General features: G+C 33.6%; 1 protein-coding gene across 1 annotated transcript in view; it reads right to left on the bottom strand.

Moving 5' to 3' along the window:
* LOC111052170 (cubilin) overlaps window positions 1-27,597 on the bottom strand; it is a 231,266-nt gene that overhangs the window by 180,046 nt on the left and 23,623 nt on the right. Inside the window, 5 exon segments of the mRNA XM_039435056.1 lie at window positions 1,745-1,845; window positions 4,183-4,318; window positions 8,826-9,083; window positions 12,237-12,377; window positions 15,264-15,320. Coding sequence (XP_039290990.1) covers window positions 1,745-1,845; window positions 4,183-4,318; window positions 8,826-9,083; window positions 12,237-12,377; window positions 15,264-15,320 — 693 coding nt within the window.

The following is a 27,597-nucleotide window of genomic DNA, read 5'->3' as shown; positions in this document are numbered from 1 at the left end:
CCAGTGGAGGGGAGCGAAGCGTTACAAAGCTCTCTCACACAGACACAAAAGAAGGAGAATGCTGCTAGGTAGTAGAGATTAGTGGAGGATAGAGCATCGGACCTCTCCGTCTTTGAGAAAGAGCCGTGTTAGAAGAAATTTATCTCGCACTTTAGTTACTAGTAGTTCTGTGAACAGTAGACCTCGCGCTCAGTAAGTTACATGGCCTTGTTATGTTCTCTCAAAAATTAATAAATAATTTATCAATTTAAAATGTCTAGAAAAGATCCTAAATAAACATAGAGCTTTCTGTCAGTGACGTGTCGTCCCGGAATGTGAGTGTGAGAGCTGTTATCAGGTCTGGCTGCAACGTCTACAACGTTGACGGAAAAATACATTTCAAGATGTTCGATGTTTTTGAACGGGTAGTATTATAGTCCACTATAGACAGCTGATTTATGATTAATAATTCTATAGTCTGATTTTTACCGTAATATTGGCGTATGAAGGAGGCTCCTTTTTCCTTTTATATTATCCTGAAATGCAAAATTTCCAAAAACCTTGTATATACATCGACGCGCAATTTAAAAAGGAACATACCTGTCAAATTTCATGGAAATCTATTACCGCGTTTCGCCGTAAATGCGCAACATATAAACATTTAAACATTAAGAGAAATGCCAAACCGCCGACTTGAATCTTAGACCTCACTTCGCTCGGTCAATAAATTTGGTTCACCATTCAATAACTAATTGATTATAGAAGTGAGCTGCTGAAGTAAAATGCTCAACAAAAATGTAAATAACTGGAAACTGGAAAAATCATAGTCCACGAACATTCGGTAAGTTCCAAGCCACATGAAGCGTATTTTTTCAGGCGTTTTTGTATAGGTGGCGGAAGAATCTGCAGGCAGGAAGCTCTTCGATTGGCTGATTATCAGCTGATTCCCGAACACCAACCCAATCAGCTGATAATAAACAAATCGAAGAGATTGCTGCCTTGCTGACTCGTCCACCGCCAGTACAAAAACGCCTGAAAAAGACGCTTCATGTGGCTTAGCCCTTATTCCCGAAAGTCATACCAATTAGCTGATTGATTATAAGCAAATCGGAGAGACTACTGCCTTGCTGACTCGTCCACCGTCAGTACAAAAACGCCTAAAGAAACGCTTCATGTGGCTTGGCCCTTGATGTTGTTTCTTTCTCGAATTTTCGTAAAAGTCTGGACAATTATTCTTCAAAGATTGAAGACTCTCTATCCTTGTAGGATTTGACAACTGTGGCATTTTCTTTTATTATCATAGAGAGAGGATATCATGAGAGAAAAGATAGATAAATCCAGTTGAACTCTTTAGAAATAGAGTAGATCGTTGAAAGCATAAAGAAAAGATAGCAATTGGCCATCGGCTATCTTTCCTCTATAAGCTATTATCAAAGAGGATGAAAATGTAGGATAATATTCCTATTTTCTTTGGTATTATGTTGGATAAATTATCCAAATACCGGTACCATTGAAAACACTTTACATACTCTTCGACACAATTTTTCTGGGAGTTTGTTTTAGCGGTACAGAATTTTCTCATTTTCTCATCTCATAGAGTCTAGATCGCTCTGGAAAAGTAGGGTAAATTTCCTTATTAAAATGTGAGAACGAAAGCAATGCAATGAAAGGCTATCATGACGAACTAAAGGCTTGAATAGGATTAAGTTGATTTTAGTGCAAACCGTATAAAATAATAAGAGATCAAAGTAACAGATAAGCATACCTGAGTATTGACGCAAGATACTCTTGGTAAAAGACTGCATCCTCCATTGTTAATGGCACATTCATCAATATCCGAACAGAAATATCCATCACCTGAGTAACCTGGAAATTATCATAAAATTTATCACTATGAAAATGTCAAACTATCAGAAGATATTAATCTTATGAGTGCAGTTTTTATAAGCTCTTTCTCCCTTGATAGTAAATACACAAAAGCGTGGTCGGTTCTATCTTATTGTAAATTTAGTTTTCTTCAATATTGAATATTATACAAATTTCGTAAAAAGGCTTAGTTGAGAAGATATTGTTAAAAAACGGAATCAAGGTATCGGTTTTTTATTCAGAAAGTAAAACTTTCTAGTCATGAGATTATAAAGTGTTGAAGATTTGAATTTTTGGGGGCACTTCAGAATATGGGCCGCGAAATTTAGCATTGAGACCTACATAGATCAAAAGGGGAGGTCAAAACAAGTTCAACCATTCATCACATTGTTGTCGATTTCCAAGGATTAGCTGAACAAACATAGCAGAAAGTTGAAAATTTTTATATCGATTTTTATTTTTTATAGCTACAATAGGTTTTAAAACGGTGCAATCATTTGTAAAATTTAAAACCGGTTTTAGGTACGTAACTTCAGTAGTTTTTGAGATATTGCAAAAAATTTACAAAAAGTGCAACTTTTTTGCTTTAAAAGAGGTTAACTTTTTTCATGGTGATTGATAGGTATTTATTTATTTAATCATTCAGAATTACACAACTTACAGAAAAGTACAACAGGCTCCAACAGTTCCAAATCTAATTTATATGTGACTTATGACAGTACAAAACTCCAAATGGAGGTTATGTGTCACTTCAAAATTCTCTAATTACACACTCAATTTACAATTCAAAACACACAAAAACCATTTTTAAGTTGAGAAAAATACTTCTAAATTGAATTATATTGATTACAAATCATTGAAAAATTCCAAACTTTGAAAAAACTATAACATTTTGAGACCGAAAAGACAAACACACTATTTAGAACTTATCACAGCTGTTTTAAAGGAAAAGGAAGTCTACTGGTAATCCATCATAAAGTGCCCCAGGAGCTGCTGCTCCCTAGCGGAAGAAATGTGAAGCTGGGATGAAAGTTCACATTCCTGCCGCTAGCAATCGCTGAAGCCGCCGATTCGATTTCAACCCTCTTGTCAGCCAAGAATCTTTCCTAGGCAAGATTTCAAATCTCAGATTGAATAATAATAATTTTTAGCTTCAACATCTGAAGCTTCATTAGCTTGTATCTCAGCAATTAAATTTGATTGAAGGATGAATTTGATTGATTCTTATGAAGTTTTAATCGCTGATTCCGAATTTGCAACTTTTAATTAAAAATGAATATTGCAGCATGCTGTTTTCCACGATATTTTGTATCAAATGTGTGAAATTTTCAATCTTTTTCAAAGAGTTTTGCCTGTAACTTGTTTAGGACTCATTTTCTCGTGAAAACGTTCATAACTAAAGTTGTAGATCTCAAAATTTTCTTTCAAAGTATGCTAAGTTGATGCATTTTTGATCCCAGGAAACTGAGCCACAGGTGTTTGAAAAACAAACATTTATCTGAATAACATGCTGTTGTGAAACTTAATCACAAAATCCATTTTCATGTTCAAATTTTCTATGGAAAGGGACATGATAAATATTGAAGAGCACTTTACAAAGACGTAATTTCAATGCAAAATATTGTATATAAGTTATACAAAGAAGGTAACTATCAAGAGTAGAAAGTAATTATCACGAAATACTCATAATCATGAGTATCAAACTATTAAATTCGAGTTGGGTATATCAAGAAGAATTATTGTTTTCAATTCAATTTAACCTCTCATGTTTGTTCACATTATAATGGCAGTGGAGAAAGATAGGAAGCACCGTTACCGATTCTCTGCTTCGCCACTGCCTTCTAAAGAGGATAGCCGATCGGTATATCTGATGTAATATCAACTGGTCATTCTTGTTTAAAATAACCAATTTTATTCGTAATTAATCAAACCGTATTTCTACATTTAAAATAAGAATCTAGCAACGTTGCAGAGCTAGGAAAGAATAGATATATCTGCTTTGACGAATATGGTAGACAAGGATAGCAACACCTTCTTCTTTAGGTACCTTCTCCATTACGGAGGTTGGCCACCATCATGGCAATTCTCAATTTGTTTACCGCCGCTCGGAAGAGGTCCTGTGACGAACAGTTGAATACTTTCCAAGACATTCTTCTACGTCCCACCGAACGATTACCAACAAGTTTACCATGTATTATAAGGTGCAGAATAACGTACTTAGGTCCTCTATAGCAGCACCAATTTCAATCAGATACTGCCCTCAAATAATGATACAGCGTGGACCTCACAACAGTTTATATGTGTATTACTCAAACAATAATTTGTATATTATCTTACCTGGTGGACACTGTTCACAGTAATAAGAACCGGGAACATTATGACATCTAACTGGTGGATTTTGAGAACAAACTCCTCTGAAACTTTTACATTCGTCAATGTCCTTGGTACAGGAGTAGCCATCTTTTTCCCAGCCCTGAAATAAGATGAATATTGATTATTTTAAGCAAATTAAGTGATGTTTTTGATAATAATTCAACTGGAATTTGTAATATGTGATCTAATAGCATTTATGAAAGATAAAGAGTGACAGGAACCCTCAAGTTCTTTTGACTTTTTAAGAAGTCATGGAACTGAAGTCATGAAGTGAGAAGGGCAAAACTAGTTTTATTTATTTAGTGTGGAATCTCCAGTTCTTCAACAATCGATCAATCGTCAAAGGAAGATGTAGAAATTGTTTGAAACACAATTTTAAACTTTGTAGCGTTTTTGGGACTAGTTAGAACAATAGTGAGCTAGAATAGCATTTATAAATCTTCTAGTGAGCTATCAAGGAATATTAGACTGAAGAAAGTACGGTACGCAAAATGAAATTTTCACACCTTTATCGCCCATAAAGATACATTTCTAGTGTTGAAAAGTACTACTTATATCATCAAAGAATCTACTTATATCATAGCAAAACGTATAACAAAAGTTGAAATGTACATTTCAATGAGAGCAGTGGAACTCTTTTTGGTCATCAAGTATTTTCTTGATGTTTGGAGTGTACGTTGTAGCCGCCATTCTGATGTAGTTGTCCAAATGTTCATCAGTCAGTCTGTTCCTATATAGATTTTTTATGAATTTCATACTTGAAAAAGATGCTTCACACAAGTAAATAGAGCTGAACATGACTTCAACCTTAATGCAACTTGAATAATATTTGAATATTTTTCTTTGGTGCCAATATTTCCAGTTGGCGAAAGTGATATGAGAGACAGATCATTTTGAAAATCGACAAATTCCATTTCAACTGAAGCCTGATCTTCACCAAAATGTTTTACAACACAAGCTGCAAAATCTTCTGCATAAATCTATAAAAGAGAGTTGATGAATTGTACCATATTTGATATGCTTTTAAAATCTTGAAATCGTTGATCAAACTGTTGTCTCAAGTCTGAAAGGATTGTAATGTACCGTATTCTTTGTTATTGCTGCGGTGCTATGGAGGATTTTTCTCGTCATTGATTTTCTTCAGACTGGGAAAGTGTTTATATTCAAACTGGACGACATTCTTTTGCATGAGCATCTCTGTGAGCTACCAAAAACTACCCCACGAGCTACCGGTAGCTCGCGATCGACTGTTTGGCGACCACTGAGTTAGAAGGTGAACATATTACCATAGAGAAACGATAGCATAAGTAGATATCCCATGGTATAGGGCGTTTATGTCGCTACTTTTACTGCGTTATCTCAAGCTGATAGTTCACGTAGTTCTTTCCCATGCAGCTGTGTGACGCTGGTTGTCTCTCAGATTGTGCCGTTCATACACTCTCACCCTAAAAAACATTAAAAATCGACAGTAATCGGCTTGAGATAACAGTAAAAGTTGCGACATAAACGCCTTATACCATGGGATATCTACTTATGCTATTGTTTCTCTATGATATTACTAAGGCTCAACTCACACTTACGCGACTCAGGTCGAGAAGAGACTCGACTCTAGTCGAGAGCATGTGTTTTCAAATGGTGACAGTCGCGGAGACTAGAATCGACTGGTCTGAGTGTCACCATTTATTTATTTATTTATTCATTTACAATGGAGACAACGGGTTTCCCCAAACATGTCTCCTTTACAAGAAAATGCAAAATCTTAAAATATAATATATAGAAAACTTATAAAAAATCATAAAAAGAAATAAGGTACAAATGGTAATATTTATCCTATTACATATGGTAATAAGGTACAAAATGATAATATGGAAAAATACAATAATTTAAAAAAATAATAATAATATGAAAAGATGAGATGAATACAAAGCATCGAAATACTACTCATAGAAGGTCCAAAAATGGAAAATATAAAATTCTAATAACACAAGTATTAAAATAATGAAATAACCAAAAATATAACTTATTAATGAGTTCCAAGTCCCAAAACATATGCACACCCACACATACATGAAAAAATGATCGATGTAGACCAGATCACAATATCAATGCTCAGACCAGACCATTGTATAGAGCTTTTCGGAATCTAGCGCGAGAGAACCAGAAGAGATCTAGGTGCCCGGACAAACTATTGTAGCTTCTCTGAATTCTGTTGAGAGGAGAATTGTAATTTCTAAGTGTTCTGGAACGAGGAACCAGAAAAGAAAATTCAGATCGACGAGCCACAGGTGAGATATAAATATTCATTTTAGATAGCAAGTATGATGAATCAATTTCATTATTTAAAAGATCAAAAAGAAAAATAAGTGCTCTAACATCACGCCTAACTTTTAATGATGTAATATGGAATAAAGTTCTCAGTGACTCTGTTGGGAAATCAAACGGACAAAAACGATTAAATTTCTTATAGAACATGATTCTTAAAAACTTATTTTGAAGCCGTTCTAGAACATTTATTCTATCCATATGATATGGATTCCATATCTCTGAGGCATATTCTAGCAAGCTTCTCACTAGTGACTTATAAATCAGAATCAAAGGCTCTACATCACTAAAGGGCGAACAGGTCCTCAGAATAAACCCCATTTGTTGGTTGGCCCTAGCAGCTATTGAATCAATGTGCGAATTGAAGGAAAAATCTGAAGAAAAATTCACTCCAAGATCTTTGAAATTCGTCACCTGTTCCAATGGCCTGTCATTTACGTGGTAAATATTAATGTGCGGTCTCAATTGGCGATTGAAACTTAGGAACTTACATTTGGTAACATTTATCTTCAGACCATTAGTTTCACACCATTGGTAAAAATTGTTGATATCGCCCTGTAAAGCAAGCCCATCATTTACATTCTTGATCTCCCTGAACAATTTGACGTCATCTGCGTACATCAGGCAGGAAGAATTCTTTATAATAGTAGGGACATCATTTATAAACAAGAGGAACAAAAGTGGGCCAAGATTGGAACCCTGAGGTACCCCAGATGCACATATGAATGATTTGGATTTGAAATTTTGAATTTTAACAAACTGCATTCTTGATTGCAGATAACTCTGCAGGAGGTTCACTAAATTATCACTAAAACCCATCCGCCTAAGCTTTTTCAACAGTAGTCCATGACTAATAGTATCAAAAGCCTTGGATAAGTCCGTATAGATAACATCTACACGGCCTCCCCCATCCAAAACTTGAGATATTTTATCACTAAAGGTCATTAGGTTAGTGACAGTTGAACGACCAGGTAAAAAACCATGCTGCTCATCCGCAATGATGCTCTTGACCTGTTTAAAAATATTAGAATGTAAAACTTTTTCGTATATTTTTGAAAAACAATTTAAGATAGAAATTGGTCTGAAATTACTAATATCAGCTCTTTTACCAGACTTAAAAACAGGGGTAATTCTAGCAGTTTTCCACTTCAGAGGAAACTTGCCAGTTTTCACAGATAGATTAAAAATAAAGTGCAGGGGAGCTACTAGAACATCCGCACAGCCTTTAACAATAAATGTAGGTATTGCATCGGGGCCCTCAGAGCAGCCAGATCTTAAAGCACCTATAGCAGTAATAATCTCATTACCAGACACTGTACCTAAATCAACAATCAATCCAGACATCCCAGACACCTCCGGCCCTCTCTCACGCCCTCCAGGGGCGATTGGTGCATCAGCCTCATATACAGATTAAAAATAAGTAGCAAATCCCTCGGCAATGCTAGAACCAGTGAAGAACTCCCCATTTAGTGTCATGGATGACTCCACAAATGATGTCTTTCTCTTGGTATTAATGTAATTCCAAAAATGTTTCACGTCACTTCTGATGCCAGCCTGAATACCCGCAATATAATTATCATATGCAAGGGAAATCCGAGCTTTGAGTGAAGCTCGCAACGTTCTGAAAAGATTATCATAGTAAGGAGAAGATCTTCTTTTCCGTGAATACCTATTTTTCGCTTTTAGATCACGAACAATATCAGGAGTAAACCATGGAGGATATTTACTGCTCTTTCTCTTACTTATTATCTTTGGAATACATTCATCCATGCAATAATAGATTTTCTTATATAGTTCATCCACAGCACTATCCACATCAGTGCAATGAAATAGGGAGTCCCAGCAACTGTCTCTTAGGAGACAATATAACCTGAAAAAATCACCTCTAGCATAATTATAACGAGATTCTAGTGACATGATTATATCTTGGGAACAATGCGTTCCACCATAGCCACCTCTAATACAAGGTCGCGGCCTACGATGTTGCAACGTCGCATTGTAGGCCTAGAATCTAATACATGAAAAAGTTTTAAAAAATACCAGCTGATCTTTTCCACCAATCATGTATTAGATTCTAGGCCTACACTGCAACGGTGCAATATCATAGACCGCGGCCTTGTATTAGAGGTGGCTATGGTTCCACCGATATGACCCACCATATGAAAATGAAGATTAATAAATTTTCTACAAATTCTGTCAAGTGAAGTTTTGCGATATCTACAACAATTTTCGGGATATCCGCTCTTGAAAGTAGTGTAACATATTTGAATTGATATTGTACTCACAGTCTCGCAAATACAGATAAACCCAGGATCAGCAGCCCCTCCTTCAGGCACAATACACGTGCCATGACCGCAGAGCTCGCGTGAGTTGGCATTGGTGCACTTGAGTTGCTTGCTGGCACAATGGGTGCCATGGTAGCCGGGGGCACAGGCACATTGGTAGCTGCCAGGTCGGTTGATACAAGTCGCCCCGTTCTGGCAACCGAATTCGGTGCCTCCAAAACGGGCACACTCGTTCACGTCTATTGTGCATTGGGCACCCTGTTTAGTGAAGGAAGAATTGAGACACAATTAAACAATAATGGATGGAACATTATTGAGGGATGGGGGATTATCGAGGGATAAAAATGACAAGATAAGAAATTATATTTTCCCTATCTGAGTACTAGGTATGTAAGTGAAAAAACTAAATTCGTATGGCTTTTGTTGGTGGGGAGTCCCTTGCAGGAAGGTCCCACCGCCTGAATATATAATTTTAGCCGTCAATGGGCCTTACGATTGTCATACTTCAGCCGGGACTGACAATTCAACGTGCCCATCCGTTAACACGGGAGTAATCTGGTAAAAAAACCTTTAGTATTGAACGTATGGTTTGAACCCAGGATCTCTATGCTGCTACGGAAGCACTCTATCCACTAGACCACGGATCACTCCAGGTATGTAAGTATTTATCAAGAATTGATTGATTGATTGATTAATTGCCTTTATTAAGGGCGGAATTAGAACACCTCTCTGCCACATTCTCTGCAAGGATGTGAGTACTAAGGTATCAGAAGATTAAGTATGGAGTAAAAAATAAGACACATATAAACAATAAAGGATAAAAATTATTGAGGGATGGGGGATTATGGAGGGATAAAAATGATAAGATAAGAAATAAAATATTCCATATCTTGGTACTAGGTTTCTAGGTAGTTATCAAGAATTGATTGATTGCCTTTATTAATGGCGGAATTAGGACACCAGGTCCTCTCTGACATTCTCTGTGATAATGAGAGGTGTACTGAGGTATCAGAAGTTTAAGTTAGTTTGTGGTACTTAGTAAGAGACTTTAGATCCGGTTTCATGAATATCGAAGAAATATCTACTCATTCAAGTTAGAAGAAAATATCGGAGTAGAATGTGATAAACCAATCCAAAGCTATCATAATTATTGATTCATATTGATTGATTCATATCAAATGAATAATCAAATATCCATTCATTGGTTCATTATCCCTCAACACACAACACTTGATAATGTGAGCTGTAACTTCCAGTCCAACTAGTTTCGCAATAGGATTGGTCGTCGCAATAGGCCTTGCCACGCCCACAGCCTATGACAAGCAAGCACGGTTGACCGAGCTCGCCTGCTGTTTCCACCAATAGGAGAGCAGCGATTTCTGTGTAATGACGTTAGCCAATATTCTAGTAAGAGAGACTATCAGTGATAATTTATTTGTAAGCTTTTCTAAATTTTTGTACGGTATTCATAGTGATGACTATTTTCTTGTTCATATTTGGCCATTCGAATATTTTGATTATATAGCGCTGCAGGCAGTATTCTTTCTATCAGTATTCTAGACTTTCTAGAAGTATTTAGGCCTGGTTGCACAGAAGCCGGTTAAATTTTAACCGTGATTAATTCCACGAGAACCAGTCAGAGAAGATGCCTTCTGGAATTAATCACGGTTAAAATTTAACCGGCTTTTGTGCAACAGGGCCTAAGTTTGTAATTAATAGACTGACTTTCACTTCAATAATTCTAGATGAACACTGGCCATATTTACTGGATATAGTGGTCAGTTGATTTCCTAGTTTTTGAAGAATAATATTATTTATTTATCGTGTTTTACTCTCCTTGCCCTATTACCATAGGTAAGGAAAGTATTGCTTTCCGAAAAAAATTAAGGTACCCCAATTTCTAAATTTCTATACGTTTCAAGGTCCCCTGAGTCCAAAAAAGTGGTTTTTGGGTATTGGTCTGTATGTGTGTGTGTGTGTGTGTGTGTGTGTATGAGTGTATGTGCGTCTGTGTACACGATATATCATCTCCCAATTAACGGAATGACTTGAAATTTGGAACTTAAGGTCCTTACACTATAAGGATCCAACACGAACATTTACGATCAAATGCAATTCAAGATGGCGGCTAAAATGGCGAAAATGTTGTGAAAAACAGGGTTTTTCGAGAAAACGGCTCCAACGATTTTGATCAAATTCATACCTAGGAAAGTCATTGATAAGCTCTATCAACTGCCACAAGTCTCATATCTGTAAAAATTTCAGGAGCACTGCACCATCTATGCAAAGTTTGATTTTAGATTCTCAATTATCAGGCTTCAGATACAATTTAAACCAAAAATTTCAAGTGGAAAAGATTGATCATAAAAATCTCTACAATTAATGTTCAGTAGCATTTTCACCTAAAATTGAAAATAAGCTCGAAATTGAAAATAAGATTATTCAATTGCAAACTGTTGGCAACTGTTGATTCTATTAAATCACTCACTATGGAGAGATAGTAGACTTCGTGTGTCTGCAGCGCTATTGTCCTGTCACCAGCTGGCTCAGATCTTAGAAAAGTAGACTTGAGATGCGCGGGAACACTAGCGTCAGTTGATCAATTTTCATAACGGCAAGGAAAGTTGTGTGAGTGCACCACTCCAGATTTTCTTCTTATGGGAAAAATGCATTATTTATCAAATCAATCACAAGCTAATAGATGATAGATTCGAAATTCCGTTGTAATCTGGACTGCTCGTGCTTCATTAGATGATAAATTTCTTTTTCCTACAGTTACCTTGAAAAGTGACGATTCCTGCACTGATTACAGAACGCAAAGAATCACTTTTCCGCACTAGTGCGCAAAGTGAGTACTTTGCGTACTCCAGATTTGCAGCATGACACCGCAAAATAGTTAGTAGGTTAATGAAGCACCAGTGCAACAAAATCAAAATTAAGTTGGTAACTGCACTCATAGTGAGACCCACGTTATAATGGCAGTGGAGAACAGCGTTGCCTTGCCATTATGTGCCTTGATTATACTCATTTCAATGCTTACATAAGATAAACCCCCTTCAAGCAGTCTGATAAATTTTCAATTGAATAACTAATCATTATAATTCAATTATTATTATTCAATTTCAAATAAATTAAGGTTTTTATTAATAATAAAATTACACAGAAAAAACATTTGATGGATTTCAGGGAATTTTACCCCCATAATTACCCACTTTTCATATTCAATGGTAACTGTAGGAAAAATTAAATGTGAAATACGTGCGTAAAGTTCCTCTGCTGCACTCAAGAAGCCATTCCGCCCTCGCGGGCGTAAACGTTTCTTTCGGTGCAGCAAACTGTCACTTTGCGCACTAGTTGCACAAATAACTATTTCTGGAAACTTCAAAATTAATTTTTTTTTTTCCAACTCACCTCCCACTGGTCTGGGCAATGACAATGATATCCGGCATACATATCCGTACATGTTCCTCCATTTTGACATGGATTGCTCTGACATTCATCAGTTCTCAACAGTTGCCTGAGTAATCTCACATTAGACTCCAGTCTATTGATCTGGAAAAAAAATTCAGAACAAAGTTTTCAGTGCGGAACAAACTTCAAACGTATAGATTTTTTGAAATTAAAATAAGTTTGAAAATAACTCATATAATTATTATTAAACGAAATTCCCCATTAAATGTTGTAAATCACATCGAAGACTTCCGCTGCTGCAAATATTGACAACAGGGTAAACAGTTAGATGGAAATTCTTTGAGCACTACTAAACAAAAATGATTTGTCAGCAATATGACAAATAATTTTACTTTCCTTGCCTAGGTAAGGAAAGTATTGCTTTCCGAAAAAAATTAAGGTACCCTAATTTGTAAATTTCTATACGTTTCAAGGTCCCCTGAGTCCAAAAAACTGGTTTTTGGGTATTGGTCTGTATGTGTGTGTGTGTGTGTGTGTGTGTGTGTGTGTGTGTGTGTGTGTGTATGAGTGTATGTGCGTCTGTGTACACGATATCTCATCTCCCAATTAACGGAATGAATTGAAATTTGGAACTTAAGGTCCCTACAATATAAGGATCCGACACGAACAATTTCGATCCAATTCAATTAAAGATGGCGGCTAAAATGGCGAAAATGTTAAAAAAAGGGTTTTTCGAGATTTTCTCGAAAACGGCTCCAACGATTTTGATCAAATTCATACCTCAATTAGTCATTGATAGGTTCTATCAACTGCCATAAGTCCCATATCTGTAAAAATTTCAGGAGCTCCGCCCCATCTAGGCAAAGTTTGATTTTAGATTCCCAATTATCAGGCTTCAGATACAATTTAAACAGAAAAATTCAAGTGGAAAAGATTGAGCATGGAAATCTCTACAATTAATGTTCAGTAACATTTTCACCTAAAATTGAAAATAAGCTCGAAACTCAAGAAAATGTGATTATTTCAATTGCAAACTGTTGACAACTGTTGATTCTATTAAATCATTCACTATGAAGAGATAGCAGAGCTCGTGTGTCTATAGCGTTATTGTCCTGTCACCAGCTGGCTCTTTGAATAGTAGTAGACTTGAGATGCGCGGGAACACTAGCGTCAGGTGATCAATTTTCATAACGGCTAGGAAAGTTGTGTGAATGCAGATTTTTTGTATAGTAGCGCTCATCGAATTTCCATCTAGCTGTTTACTCTGTTGTCAATATTTGCAGTGGCAGAAGTCTTCGGGGTGATTTACATCATTTAATTGGGATTTTATCTAATAATAATAATTTATTAATTATCATTTGAACAAATGCAATTTCCAATTTTATTACCATCAATAACTCATATCTGGATCCTTTTCTTGACTAACTCTTCTGATATAAATTCATCATGGTGTGGTATGTAATGTCCACATATTATGAGTTCATTAGTACCACGTTATAATGGCAGTGAAAGATAGCAGAGCAGCGTTGCCGATTCTCCAACTTGCCATTGCCATAGAGCTGATACCTGTGTATTTGATGTAGTGTTAACTGTTCATTCTTGGTCCAAATAGCCAATAATATTTTATTCGTCAAGGAAACAGCATATTATTCCCTATGATCAAAATATAGTATATTTCGCACCTAGAGCAGAAAATGAGATTTTTCCGGCTCGAAATCGGTTTTCAAGTCCGAGGCCGTAGGCCGAGGACTAGAAAAGATTGAGAGCCGGAAATACATCTTCATAACTGTGATTGAATATCTTATTTAATTATATATCTAAATTGTTGACAAACCGATCTAGCAACGTTACGGAGCTAGGAAAGGATAGAGCCATCTGCTTTGTTGAATGATAGACAAGGATAGCAACACCAATGTCAAGGATTTTTCAACGACTCTGCTATTCACTGTACTCATTTAATGATCAACTATTATGAGGTCCACGTTATAATGGCAGTGGAGAAAGAAACGAGAACAACGTTACTGATCCTCTGTCTTGTCAATGCCTTCCATAGACGGTAGAAGCTGATACAGGTTTATTGATGTAATATTAACTGTTCATTATCGTTTAAAATAATCAATTATATATTATTGAGGAAGAAATTTATATTTTTCAATGAATTTACATAATTAAGATGAAATATTTAGTTAATTAATTATTAATTCTTCATTGTTAAAAGACGATCTGGCAACAGAGCAAAGCGAGAAAGAGATTAATTATTAAAAAAATTAAAAACACACAAAACAAGACAAAAAAAAATTACAAAGATTTACGAAACAAATAAAACACAATAAAATGTTACAAATATAAAAAACCATGGGCTTAGTGTTTGGGTGTGTTGGAGAAGAGAAAAAAAAGAGAGGAAGATACCTAGCCAACTATGGTTTCCTATGTAATAGGCAGGCAAAGAAGAGAAGAGAAGTAATGAGATATACGCTTTGTTGAATGATAGACGACGATAGCAACACCAATGTTAATCAAATACTGCCATTATAACGTGGACCTCACTATAGTGACAATGCGGAGCTAGGAAAGAGATAGCGCCATCTGCTTTGTTGAATGATAGACGAGGATAACAACACCAATGTTTATCAAATACTGCCATTATAACGTGGACCTCACTTCAGCTATTCATCGACTCTGCTTTATATTTCTCTCATTTAATGCTCAAACAGTGCCAGACTGATTACGTTATCAAAAAATATGAAAGCGAGGGGCGTAAGATAACGAGATAGTATTGTAAGTTGAACAAAAATATTATTCCTGTTTTCATTTCTAATAATCTGTCATTTGTGATAGAATAATTTTTGAAGCGTATAGGCCTACTTTGAGCCGTCTATTTAAAAAGAAGCCAATGAAGTGCTTCCGAATTGCCAGCTGTTGATCTCACCTGAATCCGAGTTCAGAAGGTGAATTTAAAGTAGGCCCATCCCATTTTTGTAAATTTTACTATTGATTATCAATAAAAATCAATGTTTCAATACTCACTCTAGATTTCAACGCTTTTACATCGGATCTCTTTCCGGTTCCAGTGACAGCTATTGACTGAAAAGAATACATAAAGTTTATTATTATGATTATTCGAAATAATATATCAAATCTGGAATAAGTACCATCCGTAAAAAAATATAAATCTATATACTGTATATAAAAGCGAAATGGCACTCACTCACTGACTGACTGACTGACTCACTCACTCACTCGCAGAATTAAAAATCTACCGGACCAAACACGTTCAAATTTGGTAGGTATGTTCAGTTGGCCCTTTAGAGGCGCACTAAGAACGGTTTGGAAAAATTTCCAAAGATACGCCCAAAATCTGCGTTTTCTCAGCTTTATCGAGAGAAAATAAACTGAAAATGTTCAAATTTAGTACAGAAGCTCAGCTAGGGTGTAATAATATTGTATTGGAGGGAATTTGAAATAAAGTCAAAGATACGCCCAAAATGAGCGTTTTTCCAGCGTTTTTTTTTTGCTATTTCTCAGATTTGTCGAGAACAAATGAACAGAAATTGTCCAAATTCAGTATAGAAGCTCAGCTAGGGTGTAATAATATTGTATAAGAAGGAATTTGCAATAACGCCAAAGATTAGCCCAAAATTAGCTGTTTCTTTTGCGTTTTCTCAGTTCTTTCATCAAGTAATAGACAGAAAATGTTCAAATTTGGTACAGAGGTTTAGCTGCGCTTTAAAAATTTTGTGATGAGATGACTTTAATATTTCATCAAAGATACGCCCAAAATCAGCGTTTTTCCAACGTTTTTCCTCAGCTTTTCTGCGTTTTCTCAGTAATCTGACTTTCTGATGGAATGAAGCATGCTCGAATGAAAAATGCAGGCGAGCGAAGCGAGACCGCTGATCTGATTTTTGGAAGATCCAGTCGGGGGTCCAGGGGGCGGAGCCCCCTGGTTAGACGGTTATGGGAGCGAAGCCCCCGGCTAGACGGTTATGGCGAGCGAAGCGAGCCTGACGGCTAGTAAATATTGAGTGACCTGGCTGGCTCAGGTCTGGTGTCAGAGTTTTCAGCTCGCAACTGATCAATTCCAGGACCTCTGACATGAGCTAACGACTGCTTTTTAGGCAGCAGGGACCGACGGTTTAACGTGTCCATCCGAAACAAATATAAAAGGTGCAGAAATCTAGTCGTAAATTTCACTTATAGTTCTCTAATTACTTGAATTTACCAATAATTTATATTAATAATGTATTTGAATTAAATTTGATTCCTTATGATGACCAATCATAGGAGAGTCAGAGGGAGACTTCAACACACAAACTCTATGAAGAGCTTCACATGAATTATTGTAGTTACAGTTCACCAATTACTTGAAGTAGTATACTATTGCTGTTTGAACGCACCAATCACAGAGCAGTATTTTAATTAGGGGGCGGAGCCTAATCCCCCAGGGGGGCTCTAAACCCCGCCCAAATCCCCCCGCGCTCCGCGCGGGAAAACTCCATTTTCTAACCCCTCGCCTGGACCAGTTCTCCCACCGATACTAAAACCGCCATTTTATTTCAAGTATTTATTTGAAAAAAACAAATTTATGGGTGTACCAATTGCAGAATCCCCCTCCAAGCAATCCCCCACACTTCACGGACCCTCCCCCAGCCAAATCTCCTACTGAAGACCACCATTTTTGTTCAAGTACTTATTTTAAAAAAATAAGTAGACACTTGCAAGATCCTCCTTCCAAACAAGTCCCCCCATCACCCCCTATGCCGCCGCCCGCCGCCGCCCGCCGCTCAAATATCGACTATGTAATGTAAGTAGATTATTGGTTTTGTTCCTTGCTTCAGAAAGAGTGTATAACAAAAAGTTTATAGTATTACTTCTTATCTATAGAAGGAGCATGTATTAAATTTTGTTTTACAATGAATGAAACTCTGTTTACGCTAACCTGTTCTGGAGGAATGTTGTTTTGATGCTGAGACAGACTGCAAGTTTGTTCACATCAATACTGACCTACCCTACTCACTTCTTCTCTGTCAAGTCAAACACGTTCTCAGTTTTTTGCTTGCATCAAGGTCTAGTCTTTTTATTGTTTAGAGTTGACTGCTTGTTATAATCATCGTATCTTTTCAAGAGTCTAGTTTGGAGCGGTCTATTCAAAAGTGTTTCATCATATTTCACCTCAGGTTCTGAAATGTTAATCATTTTAAAAAACTCATTTATTATATGGTAATCCGGTAGCCCCTTTGCTTGTAGACTCTTCCAATCAAATGTTTTTGATGCGGTAAGACACTTACTAATTAAATAATAAGTGAACTTAATTATTTCCGTGTTCAGTTTTTCTATGAAAATATTGTTATCAAAAATAATATCACCCATGCTATCTTTCACAACTTGTAGCATTGTATTTAAATCTCCAATACTAACAAGTTGTGCTCTCTCAATATAAAACTCTTTCCTAGATATAAAATTCGATTTCTCACTATTACTGATAAATGCTGAATTCAATCTATCCTGAAAATCTCTGTTTTCATATACTAGTACTGGAAAAATACTTTTGATTGTTTCTACTGTTGTATTTAAATTTTCCAAGCTTACCAATGTTGCTTTTTCAATGTTAAACTCTTCCTTGATATAAAATTCGATTTCTCACTATTACTGATAAATGCTGAATTCAATCTATCCTGAAAATCTCTGTTTTCATATACTAGTACTGGAAAAATACTTTTGATTGTTTCTACTGTTGTATTTAAATTTTCCAAGCTTACCAATGTTGCTTTTTCAATGTTAAACTCTTCCTTGATATAAAATTCGATTTCTCACTATTACTGATAAATGCTGAATTCAATCTATCCTGAAAATCTCTGTTTTCATATACTAGTACTGGAAAAATACTTTTGATTGTTTCTACTGTTGTATTTAAATTTTCCAAGCTTACCAATGTTGCTTTTTCAATGTTAAACTCTTTCCCTTGATATAAAATTCGATTTCTCACTATTACTGATAAATGCTGAATTCAATCTATCCTGAAAATCTCTGTTTTCATATACTAGTACTGGAAAAATACTTTTGATTGTTTCTACTGTTGTATTTAAATTTTCCAAGCTTACCAATGTTGCTTTTTCAATGTTAAACTCTTTCCTTGATATAAAATTCGATTTCTCACTATTACTGATAAATGCTGAATTCAAACTATCCTGAAAATCTTTGTTTTCATATACTAGTTCTGGAAAAATACTTTTGATTGTTTCTACTGTTGTATTTAAATTTTCCAAGCTTACCAATGTTGCTTTTTCAATGTTAAACTCTTTCCTTGATATAAAATTTGATTTCTCATTATCAAACAAATCTCTTACAGCTGCTTTAAAGTTTAACTGAATATTTTTAATTTCCTTTTCTAGCAGATCTATTTTAGAATTACTTGTATTATTATATTAGTTCTATACTGATTAACAGAATTCCTGTTATTAAGCATTCGTCCAAACTTATCAATACTCATTATTATAATCTTGCTTATATTATATATCCGAACTCACGTAGTTCCTCAACAATACTAGCGATCTCGACTTGATGACTATCATGACCTGTCTGTTGCGATCTCATCAACAAGTCTAACCTTGAAATAAGCTCATTTACATCATCCCAATAAATATAAGTACGGTTTGGATTCATGTTCTTAATAAAAGTTAAACCTTCACCTTTCTTTAATCGCGAACTTTGTCGTTGCGGTGTAGGAAACAGTAGTCTTTGAATTAATTTTGATTCATACCATTTACACGTTTAAAATTCCCGCTAGAGGTAAGATGCGCGTCTGTAAACAATAATAGTCTTTTATATTTCTTGAAATCATTAGTTTTAATAAGGTTAATATCTGGTTTACTTTTAAATAGTAATTCTAGCAAACCTTGACTCAATTTAATTTTAAGCTGTACTGATTCTCCAATAACTAAATAATCATTATTGAATATTAATGGTATCTTTCTACCATATAGTAAGAACTTGTATACTTATCAAATTGTATTCCATACATTACTGATTTACGTTTCAAATTATGAAATCGCTAATATACTTATCTAACATGATGCTTAATGGTGTTAATTTATGAGTAAAGCTAGTCTCATCGTACACTATTCTACTATCTTCCGCCTCATTATTCGTTCGTTTCTTCCCTCATCTTGCTCAAACCTCTCTTGTTTCATACGAAATGAACTATGTCTCTCACTTCTTCTTCTTCATCTTCCTCTTCATCTTCCTCTTCTCCTCCCTCATCTGATGAGATTTCATATACATTCTCATCATCGCTGATTCCATATTCTCGATTTTTATCCTCTTCAAATTGTCTCTGTATTTCCAAATTAGATTGTTTAATCTGTTCTAACGGTGATATTATTGGCTCATATATTTTTCTTCAAGTTAACTGCAGTCTCTGATTGTAATCCTTTCAGAGATTATTATATTTTTTGATTATTGAATTTCTCAAACTTTGTAACTGATTTTCCAATCGATTATCAGCATTCAATTACTCCTGATTATATTATATTATTAGCTAATTGACTTAACCTATCTCTATTTCTCCTTCCTTGACTCTTAGTTTTTCTATTTGGTTTCACATGTATATGTTTTCTATCACCCATTTTAAACATTACCTTATGAAGGGTGTTATTAACTGAAGCCTATCAATGATAGTGTTAACTTAATTAGAATAATTTATATTTGTTAAAAATTTGTTATAAAAACATTTAAATTCTCTCTATATTTTCCATTATGTTCTTACAGTCTGTAAATATAGAAACAAAATAATGACTTCCCTTAGTCCATACCTCTGTACACATGTTCTTAAATTTATTATAATCCATATCAGCATTAACAAAATCACGATAAACTAGTTTTAGATTTAAAGGATCCATTTTGAAAATCATCAGAATATAGCATTATCTCAGTAAATGCTTTGGTATGCAAGCATAACTTTGAATAAGATAAAGCGTATTCACTCCATTATGTCTTCCCATTGAAAAATAGCTTTTTTATTGGTAGGTTACTTGTTTGAAGATCATCAAATATAATTAAGCTATCTTTTACTATTTTGGTTGGATGTGGAATATTAATCGTATCACTTGATTTAATAAACTTAACTCTACTTAATTTAGAAAATACTTTATCCAGAAATATGTATTTATCCTGTTTCAAACTTTTACTGAATAGATATAGATGACTGAAACTAAGTCCATCAGTATTAAAAATTAAATTCAATACTAGATTCGATTTTCCACATCCTGATGGGCCTACAATTAATGCTCTAACATTGCTAGGAAATAAACTTCCATGTTTATTTTTATTTTCCTGTTCAGTGGAACAAGAACTAATAACCAATTCATCAAAGTCGACAATAGCTAATCCATTTTTATTTTTTTTTGAAATATCTTTCTCTTCTACCATAATATTCTATGTTGTTAGTATGAAGACTTCTTACTACTGTTCAATCAATTATATGTGTACATACCTAGTCAGACTAAACCGGCTTCATATATTATTCTAACTTATACATACCTTTACAACTAGAGTAGCTTGGTTTATTCAATAAATCAACATAGAATGAGAAACATTATACAGCATTTATTATTGATAATTCTCACATAATTCAAGTATATAGTTAATTCATTAAATATGGTATGCGATAATCAAATATTTTTACAATATCTTCTTTATTTTTCAAACTTTTGTCAATAGTTATAATAATTTTGCATTATTTATTCGTAACTTACAACTAATACATTTATTCCTTAAACCACTACAAGTATTACTATTATTATTACAATTGATTTTCACATTCAAAGCTTTAGTATTTAATAGTTTTATTCTCTCCTCAATTAACGAGTTCATCATGATTTCTGTAAAAAAGTTAAAGTTATAGTTTGTACAACAATGCTGATTCGCCACACATTTTCATAATTTCAATGTAAATCTTACACTATCAATGTTTTTATCTGTAACCTATCATCAATGAAATAATACATTGAATATTCAACCAACCTAATGAATTACAATAGCAAAATTCAGGAATTTCCTTTAATTCACATCTTTGATGTCTATCAACTATATTCTTATTTATAATATAACATACGCTTATATGTTCTGACTTCTGTTCTTCACTTTTACCAGGTTTTATAAATGTTAATATTCCTCAAACGTTAGTCCTTCTTTTCCGAAATTATTCAATTCTAATATTATTTTGTCAATAAGTTCGAAATAACAACATCTATATTTTTTATCGATTTTATTCGAAAAATAGTCTTATCAAATGAAATTGAATCCATCTCCAATCTGAAATTAAACATAATATGCTATCAATCTTTTCTAGCCCACTCTCATCTGAACATTAGATAAAAAATTCCAGATATGTTCATTCAATTGTTCTTTTGTTAAATGTTTATTTTTTTCTGTTATACATTTTTTAATTTTATTGATAGAATCTTTAACATGTGCACACACACACCTCCATGAGCCTGGGATATCACCATTTCCCCAGAATTTATCATATGATGTACCATTTAAATCACAAACTGAAATATGATTATAGTTATCACTATGCCAAACTCCTAATTTTTCATAGTCTCTCACAAATGTTAGATATTCCATATTTGTCCATCCTTTTTCTGCTAACTGGTTCAATAATTGCAAATGCGTCTCCAATAGTTCATTTAGTTCACAACGATAACTTTGTATTCTCGGCATTTTTTCTAAAGAAACAGAATCATATTTACGTAATTCATTAAAATGTCTATTTATAATATATACTGAGATATATTCATCAAATGATTCCGTTCAATAGGTCATATCTGAAAACATATTAAACTATAAGTTGGAATGATCAGTGTATATAATCAATTGTAAAATATTTACTTAGTTAGTAATTGACTCTTATCTATCCAAGTCGGTTCACTAAAACCGAGCCACTTTACGAGATAACGCTTTCCAACTTTCTTTAATATTCTCTCTACAAGATAAACTTGCATTTCATCTAATGTTAACTCTGATTTCTTTAATTCTTGTTCATAAAATTTACCTAAGATTTTTCATTATTTAAATCTTCCAATTCATAAGTAGGTGGAATGCTTGCATGAACTGATATAACTTTATAGAGCTCTGGACTCCAATTAATTGTATAAGATTTATCGAATATAGCTCTTTGTTTACTAATTCTCACTATATCATTGATTTTGAAGCGTGGTTTGATTATCTTTTTACCCTTTAAAGCTTTCAATTTACGTTTATTCAACTCGTTAAGAATTTGACGTTCATGTTTCTTCTTACCTGAGAAGGCTTTAACTTTATAACGGAATGTACTGTATTATTATAATCTTTAACAATTTTATCTAACGAGTCAATCCATCTTAATGATCCAGTTATAGTAAAGTTTTTATATAATTTAGACTTAATAGTCTATTTAATCGTTCTACTAATGCAGCTTTTATATGTGAATAAACATGATAGTGATTAATTTTATATTTTTTGGTGAGTTCAGAAACCTTTGCATTAAAAAACTCCTTCCCCATATCTGTCTGAAAATTTTTTAATTTAGGATTATTTTTAAAAATTAATTCCAATGCTTTACTAACCTCTTCAGCACTCTTCGTTTTTAATTTTATTGCATAAGCAAATTAGTAAATGCATTCACAGCAGAAAGAAAATACTTATAATTATCATTAAATTTGTGTAAAGGAATCATTTCTACAATATCTGCCTGAATAAGATCATTAATACTCTTTATTTCATAACTTCTTCTCTGAAAGTTCTGACGTGCAAGTCCGTGTAATTCATCTGCTAATTTACTACGTATATGTGAGCTCATTGCAATCTAATTACAAAGCTGAATATAAACTGGCTTATACCGTATACTAGATTTTATTTTTAACAAGGTTACGAATAAGTTTATTTCAGTTAAGGTCGTCTACACTAATCAGGTTCGCTTTAATGTTTACGAACTACTCTCACTTCGATACCATGCACTTCCTTCTAGCAAGGTTACGTAACTAACTGGTTTTCCTTGTTTTGAAAGTAGACTAGTCCTAACTGTCTGTATCCGGACCTACCTCAATACTTGAACCATCTGATTCATACTGATCCATCAATTTCTTGATATCTTTATGACCCCAAGATTTACTTTCAATAAAATTTGAAGATATAATAAATCTTTTATCATCGAAAGGACTTAAACTGATTTTTGACTGTTTTATTTGATAAATATCATGCTTAAATGATCTAATATTATTAGAAGTTTCATATTGAATCTTTCTATTGAACAAGCAATCCTTATAAATATCAAAATTCAATTTCTGTGCTATGGTTATTCGAGAGACCCTTAGCCAAACATTTCTGTCATACTTAATACTCCATCTTTGTCTATGCTATCTATATTTAAAACTGTATAATTTAGATTTTAATCCAACAAAAGATATTAAAATTCGAGAAGATAGTTCATCCTTAAATTACCAGGTTGCTTCTTATTTTGAGTAGAATAACAGAAATGTGAAGTAGGATATTCAGAAGTATCGAATAAATATGAGTTTAGCTTTATATCAGCATATATGTCTGGTGTGAAAATTTGATAAAGGAAACTGTCAGTATCCGACATTAGTAATCGTATTTTATCATAATTATACATTTTAAGCATTGATTTATAATGAAACTCATACATATTCAGTTTACTTAGTTCTAAAACAGTGAAACCTGCATAAATAGGTTTATTAAGTACTATATTTTTTTTCTAGATTCAATCGCAATTACATTTTCATCAAAAATCATCCATCTCTTAACAAATGGTTTACATGCAAGTTTTTCCAATTTTTTTTCGTCAGTAACTAATTGAATATCTAACTGTTTACGTTGATTTTGAAATAGTTTTCCAAAGAGATGATTATTCATTGCTTATAAAGTGATGAGTCAAAACTATTGTTGATTCTTGTCTTAGTTTTGTGTTAAGTCAATATAATCTTTTAGCCATGCTCTCTGTCTAAATTTTATGATTTTATGTATTTTTTCTAGCTTCATACCAAGTTCTAAGTATAATTTTAAATTACGATAATGTAAAACATAGTTTTTACGATCATAAAAATGAGCTAAAAGTTTACAATTTTTACGTCTAAATACTTCATTACTAGACTGGTCTTTCTTCTTTCTCTAGCATAACACGTAGTCTCGTTAGTATCTGCTAGAAAGGAAGCTCCTGCATTAACACTGCTACATACTGGAGAGGAAGCTCCTATCGTATCTACTGGATACAAAGCTGCGCGTTCCACATTTTCTCTAAGCTTGTAGCTATTTCAAAATCTTTTGTTTTCTGCTGATAACGTGAAAATAAATCGATTGGAGCTTCATCTCTAACTGGTGCAAGTGGATAAGAATCATGAACATCGTGTAGATGTTCTGATATGATAAATCACACTGTATAGCATACCCATATTCTGAATCATCTGATATTGTTCTAACATCAAAATTTTCAATTTCCTCATCACTTAAAAAATAAAATCATTAAAAGGAAGATTCTGACGCATTGCCCAGCCATAAGGTTATTCGCGTCAATATATAGAAGGTAATTAGAGGGTAATTTATCATTATAAAGATGTGACATATACTTGTTATTAGCGAGTGCGTATCTTTTCACAATAGCGATAAACCCACCTCTTATGTTATCCTCAAAAAATAAATGCTGATCAATATCAGTGAGTAATTCTAATTCGACTTTTGTTTTTTTCTGTGCTGCAAACCATGAATAATGTGCAAGACTTAAAAAATGACAAATATCGAGATCATAATGTTTATAGAAAATCTCTCTTGCATTTTCAAAAACATCGCAGAGTAATAAGACATCACTTATCAAATAGGTATCATGGAACTCGCCTAGATTTTTCATAGAGAATATTTGCCATACTCTACTTGCATGTTCATAATCCGTTTCCCAGTTAAACTATTATAAAATTTATCTTTGGATGGGAGTGAAGTCTCTGCAAATTTTTCTACACAGTCTATGTACTCATAAGGATAACACCCCTTTTTAAAAAGCATTCCCGCTGATTTTTTTCGCTGAATATAGTACACATTCGTTTAAACCTAACTTCATAGTTTGTATCAATTGATGCTAGATTCTTCACAAGATTATCTAATGATGCACTCAAAAAATTAAATGAATCCAAAAACTTGATATGACCTACCTTTATTGATAGAAATTTCTCAGATGATTGAGCAATACACTTTATTTTGTTCGTATTTTTAGATAATGCTTTTATTATATAATGACAGTCATAATTTTTCATATTATGAAAATAGCATGGGATGTATTTCGGAATACGACATAGTAAATTGCAACTTTCATGTGCATAACCTAAATTTTTGATGTAAAATGATCGTGATGTAGATGTTTCACATCTGTCTCACAAAACTCAGCATCACAAATTACACAATTTTTTATTTGCTGAAGCCTGCTTTGTTCTTCTTGACTTATATCCTCCATCGGTAATCTAATAATCAGATCTTTATACAATTCTTCACCTATTTCTACGATTTCATTGATAAATCTCTCAATAATTGGTTCACCAACATAAGTAGCTCTATATAAAAATGGACCTTTATAGATTTCACCATCATAGTTTAAAACTACGAAAGAATAAGAACATGGTAGATGTTTACTGGTTTTTTTAGTGAACGAATAATTCACATGTTCATCATCATCATCATCATCATCACTGCTATTATCAATTGGAAGAATGAACGATTCGAAATCTGCATATATTCTATACTTAAATCGAAGCATAAAACTATAATCTCTAAACTTAATGATTGAATTATAACTATTCGGTTTTGGAAGTGACGTTTTCTGTTCACCATACTTAGAACAAGTAATTATATGTGATTTTAAATTCGCTTTTCCATCTACATTTTTATTCTTATCACTTGTAAACGATGAAAACAAAACTGACATACATGAACAGATTTATGATTTGAACTTAATGAGGATAATAGACGGGAAAGCCCATTTTTATTCTTTGTTGTATTAATTAATGTGAAATGCGAATTCTTCACATCACTTTTATTAATTAGTAAAAGTAATGAGATATTATGTTTACGTTCCTTATATATCGAAATTCTATATGGATAAAACTTTTTAGTTGTCATACAATAAGCAATCACGCTAACCGATATATCTTTATTAAATTTCAAATTTTTTAATACCATGTACATTGATAGGAAATTTTATACCATTAATGTTCAAAGTATGCTCAAATTGTTGTAGGTTATATTACAGTTAATCTACACTCACCATAGTGTAAATAAGCTAAAATACACCAAAGAAAACATTTATAATCTGAATTCTCAATATTAATGATAGCTCTTTTTTGTAAAATCTCCTTTGGTGTTTTTATATAACTCGAATTCGAGCCATAAATTAGATTATATCTCATAAAGTTGATGTCAAGATATTCTATTTTTGAAATACACCATCCAGAACCTTCTGAAATATATTTATCTAAAGAGTTATATATTGATTACAACAAAAAATGTATTGATCGTCTAACTCATCAATATTCTCGTTAATATTAATAATATTTTGTGATGTACTGTGGAAAGTAACACCAGCTTTTACTTGATGTTCTTCATCATCATTTAATGTTAAAAGTTTGATCAGATCGACTTTAATAGCAAGATACCATCTTATACACCCAAAAAACCTTGCAGATTCATTGAGTAAAATATTAAAAATTCTATCTTTTAATTGATTTAAAATTAGACTTACATCTACTTCATTATTTCTAAAGCTTATTCTATATCTAATAATATTGCTATTGATAGCAGTGACCCGCTTAACTTTAAAGTCAATCATTTCAAAACTCACCTTTGAGATTGTTGTGTTAATGAAGACGTGATAACACGCGCGCGCTAGATGTTTGCTGATACTGAATTGCTGTTTCTCGGAGCCGAGTTGATTCTCTCTTGGAGTCGAGTAGTTCTCTCTTGGAGTCGAGTAGATTCTCTCTCGCTAAGTCGAAACTCTCTTCGATTCTCTCCGACTCGTGCTAACTGCAATGATGAAGACGGGAGGGGAAGTCTTGTTATCGGCTTACTGAATCAGGCGACTGTTTGCTCGTGTATAAGATATGATTGTTACTGTTTCTCAATGTCTTACTGTAAATATAAATTTGAAAATAGTTGAAATTACTGAAGCTATAGTTGAATAAGAAATAGTAAGTATAATGTATGATGTAAGAACTTGTCAATGAATTCAAAGCTATATGATGTTCTAAACAGTTGTTATACTATCAAGTCTAATGAATAAATGAGAAATCGGCTGCATACGATTGATTCTATTTATATGTTA

The sequence above is a fragment of the Nilaparvata lugens genome, chromosome 8, assembly GCF_014356525.2.
Source record: "Nilaparvata lugens isolate BPH chromosome 8, ASM1435652v1, whole genome shotgun sequence".
In the NCBI taxonomy this organism is placed as follows: Eukaryota; Metazoa; Arthropoda; class Insecta; order Hemiptera; family Delphacidae; genus Nilaparvata; species Nilaparvata lugens.
This window is presented reverse-complemented; position numbering and strand designations above follow the sequence as displayed.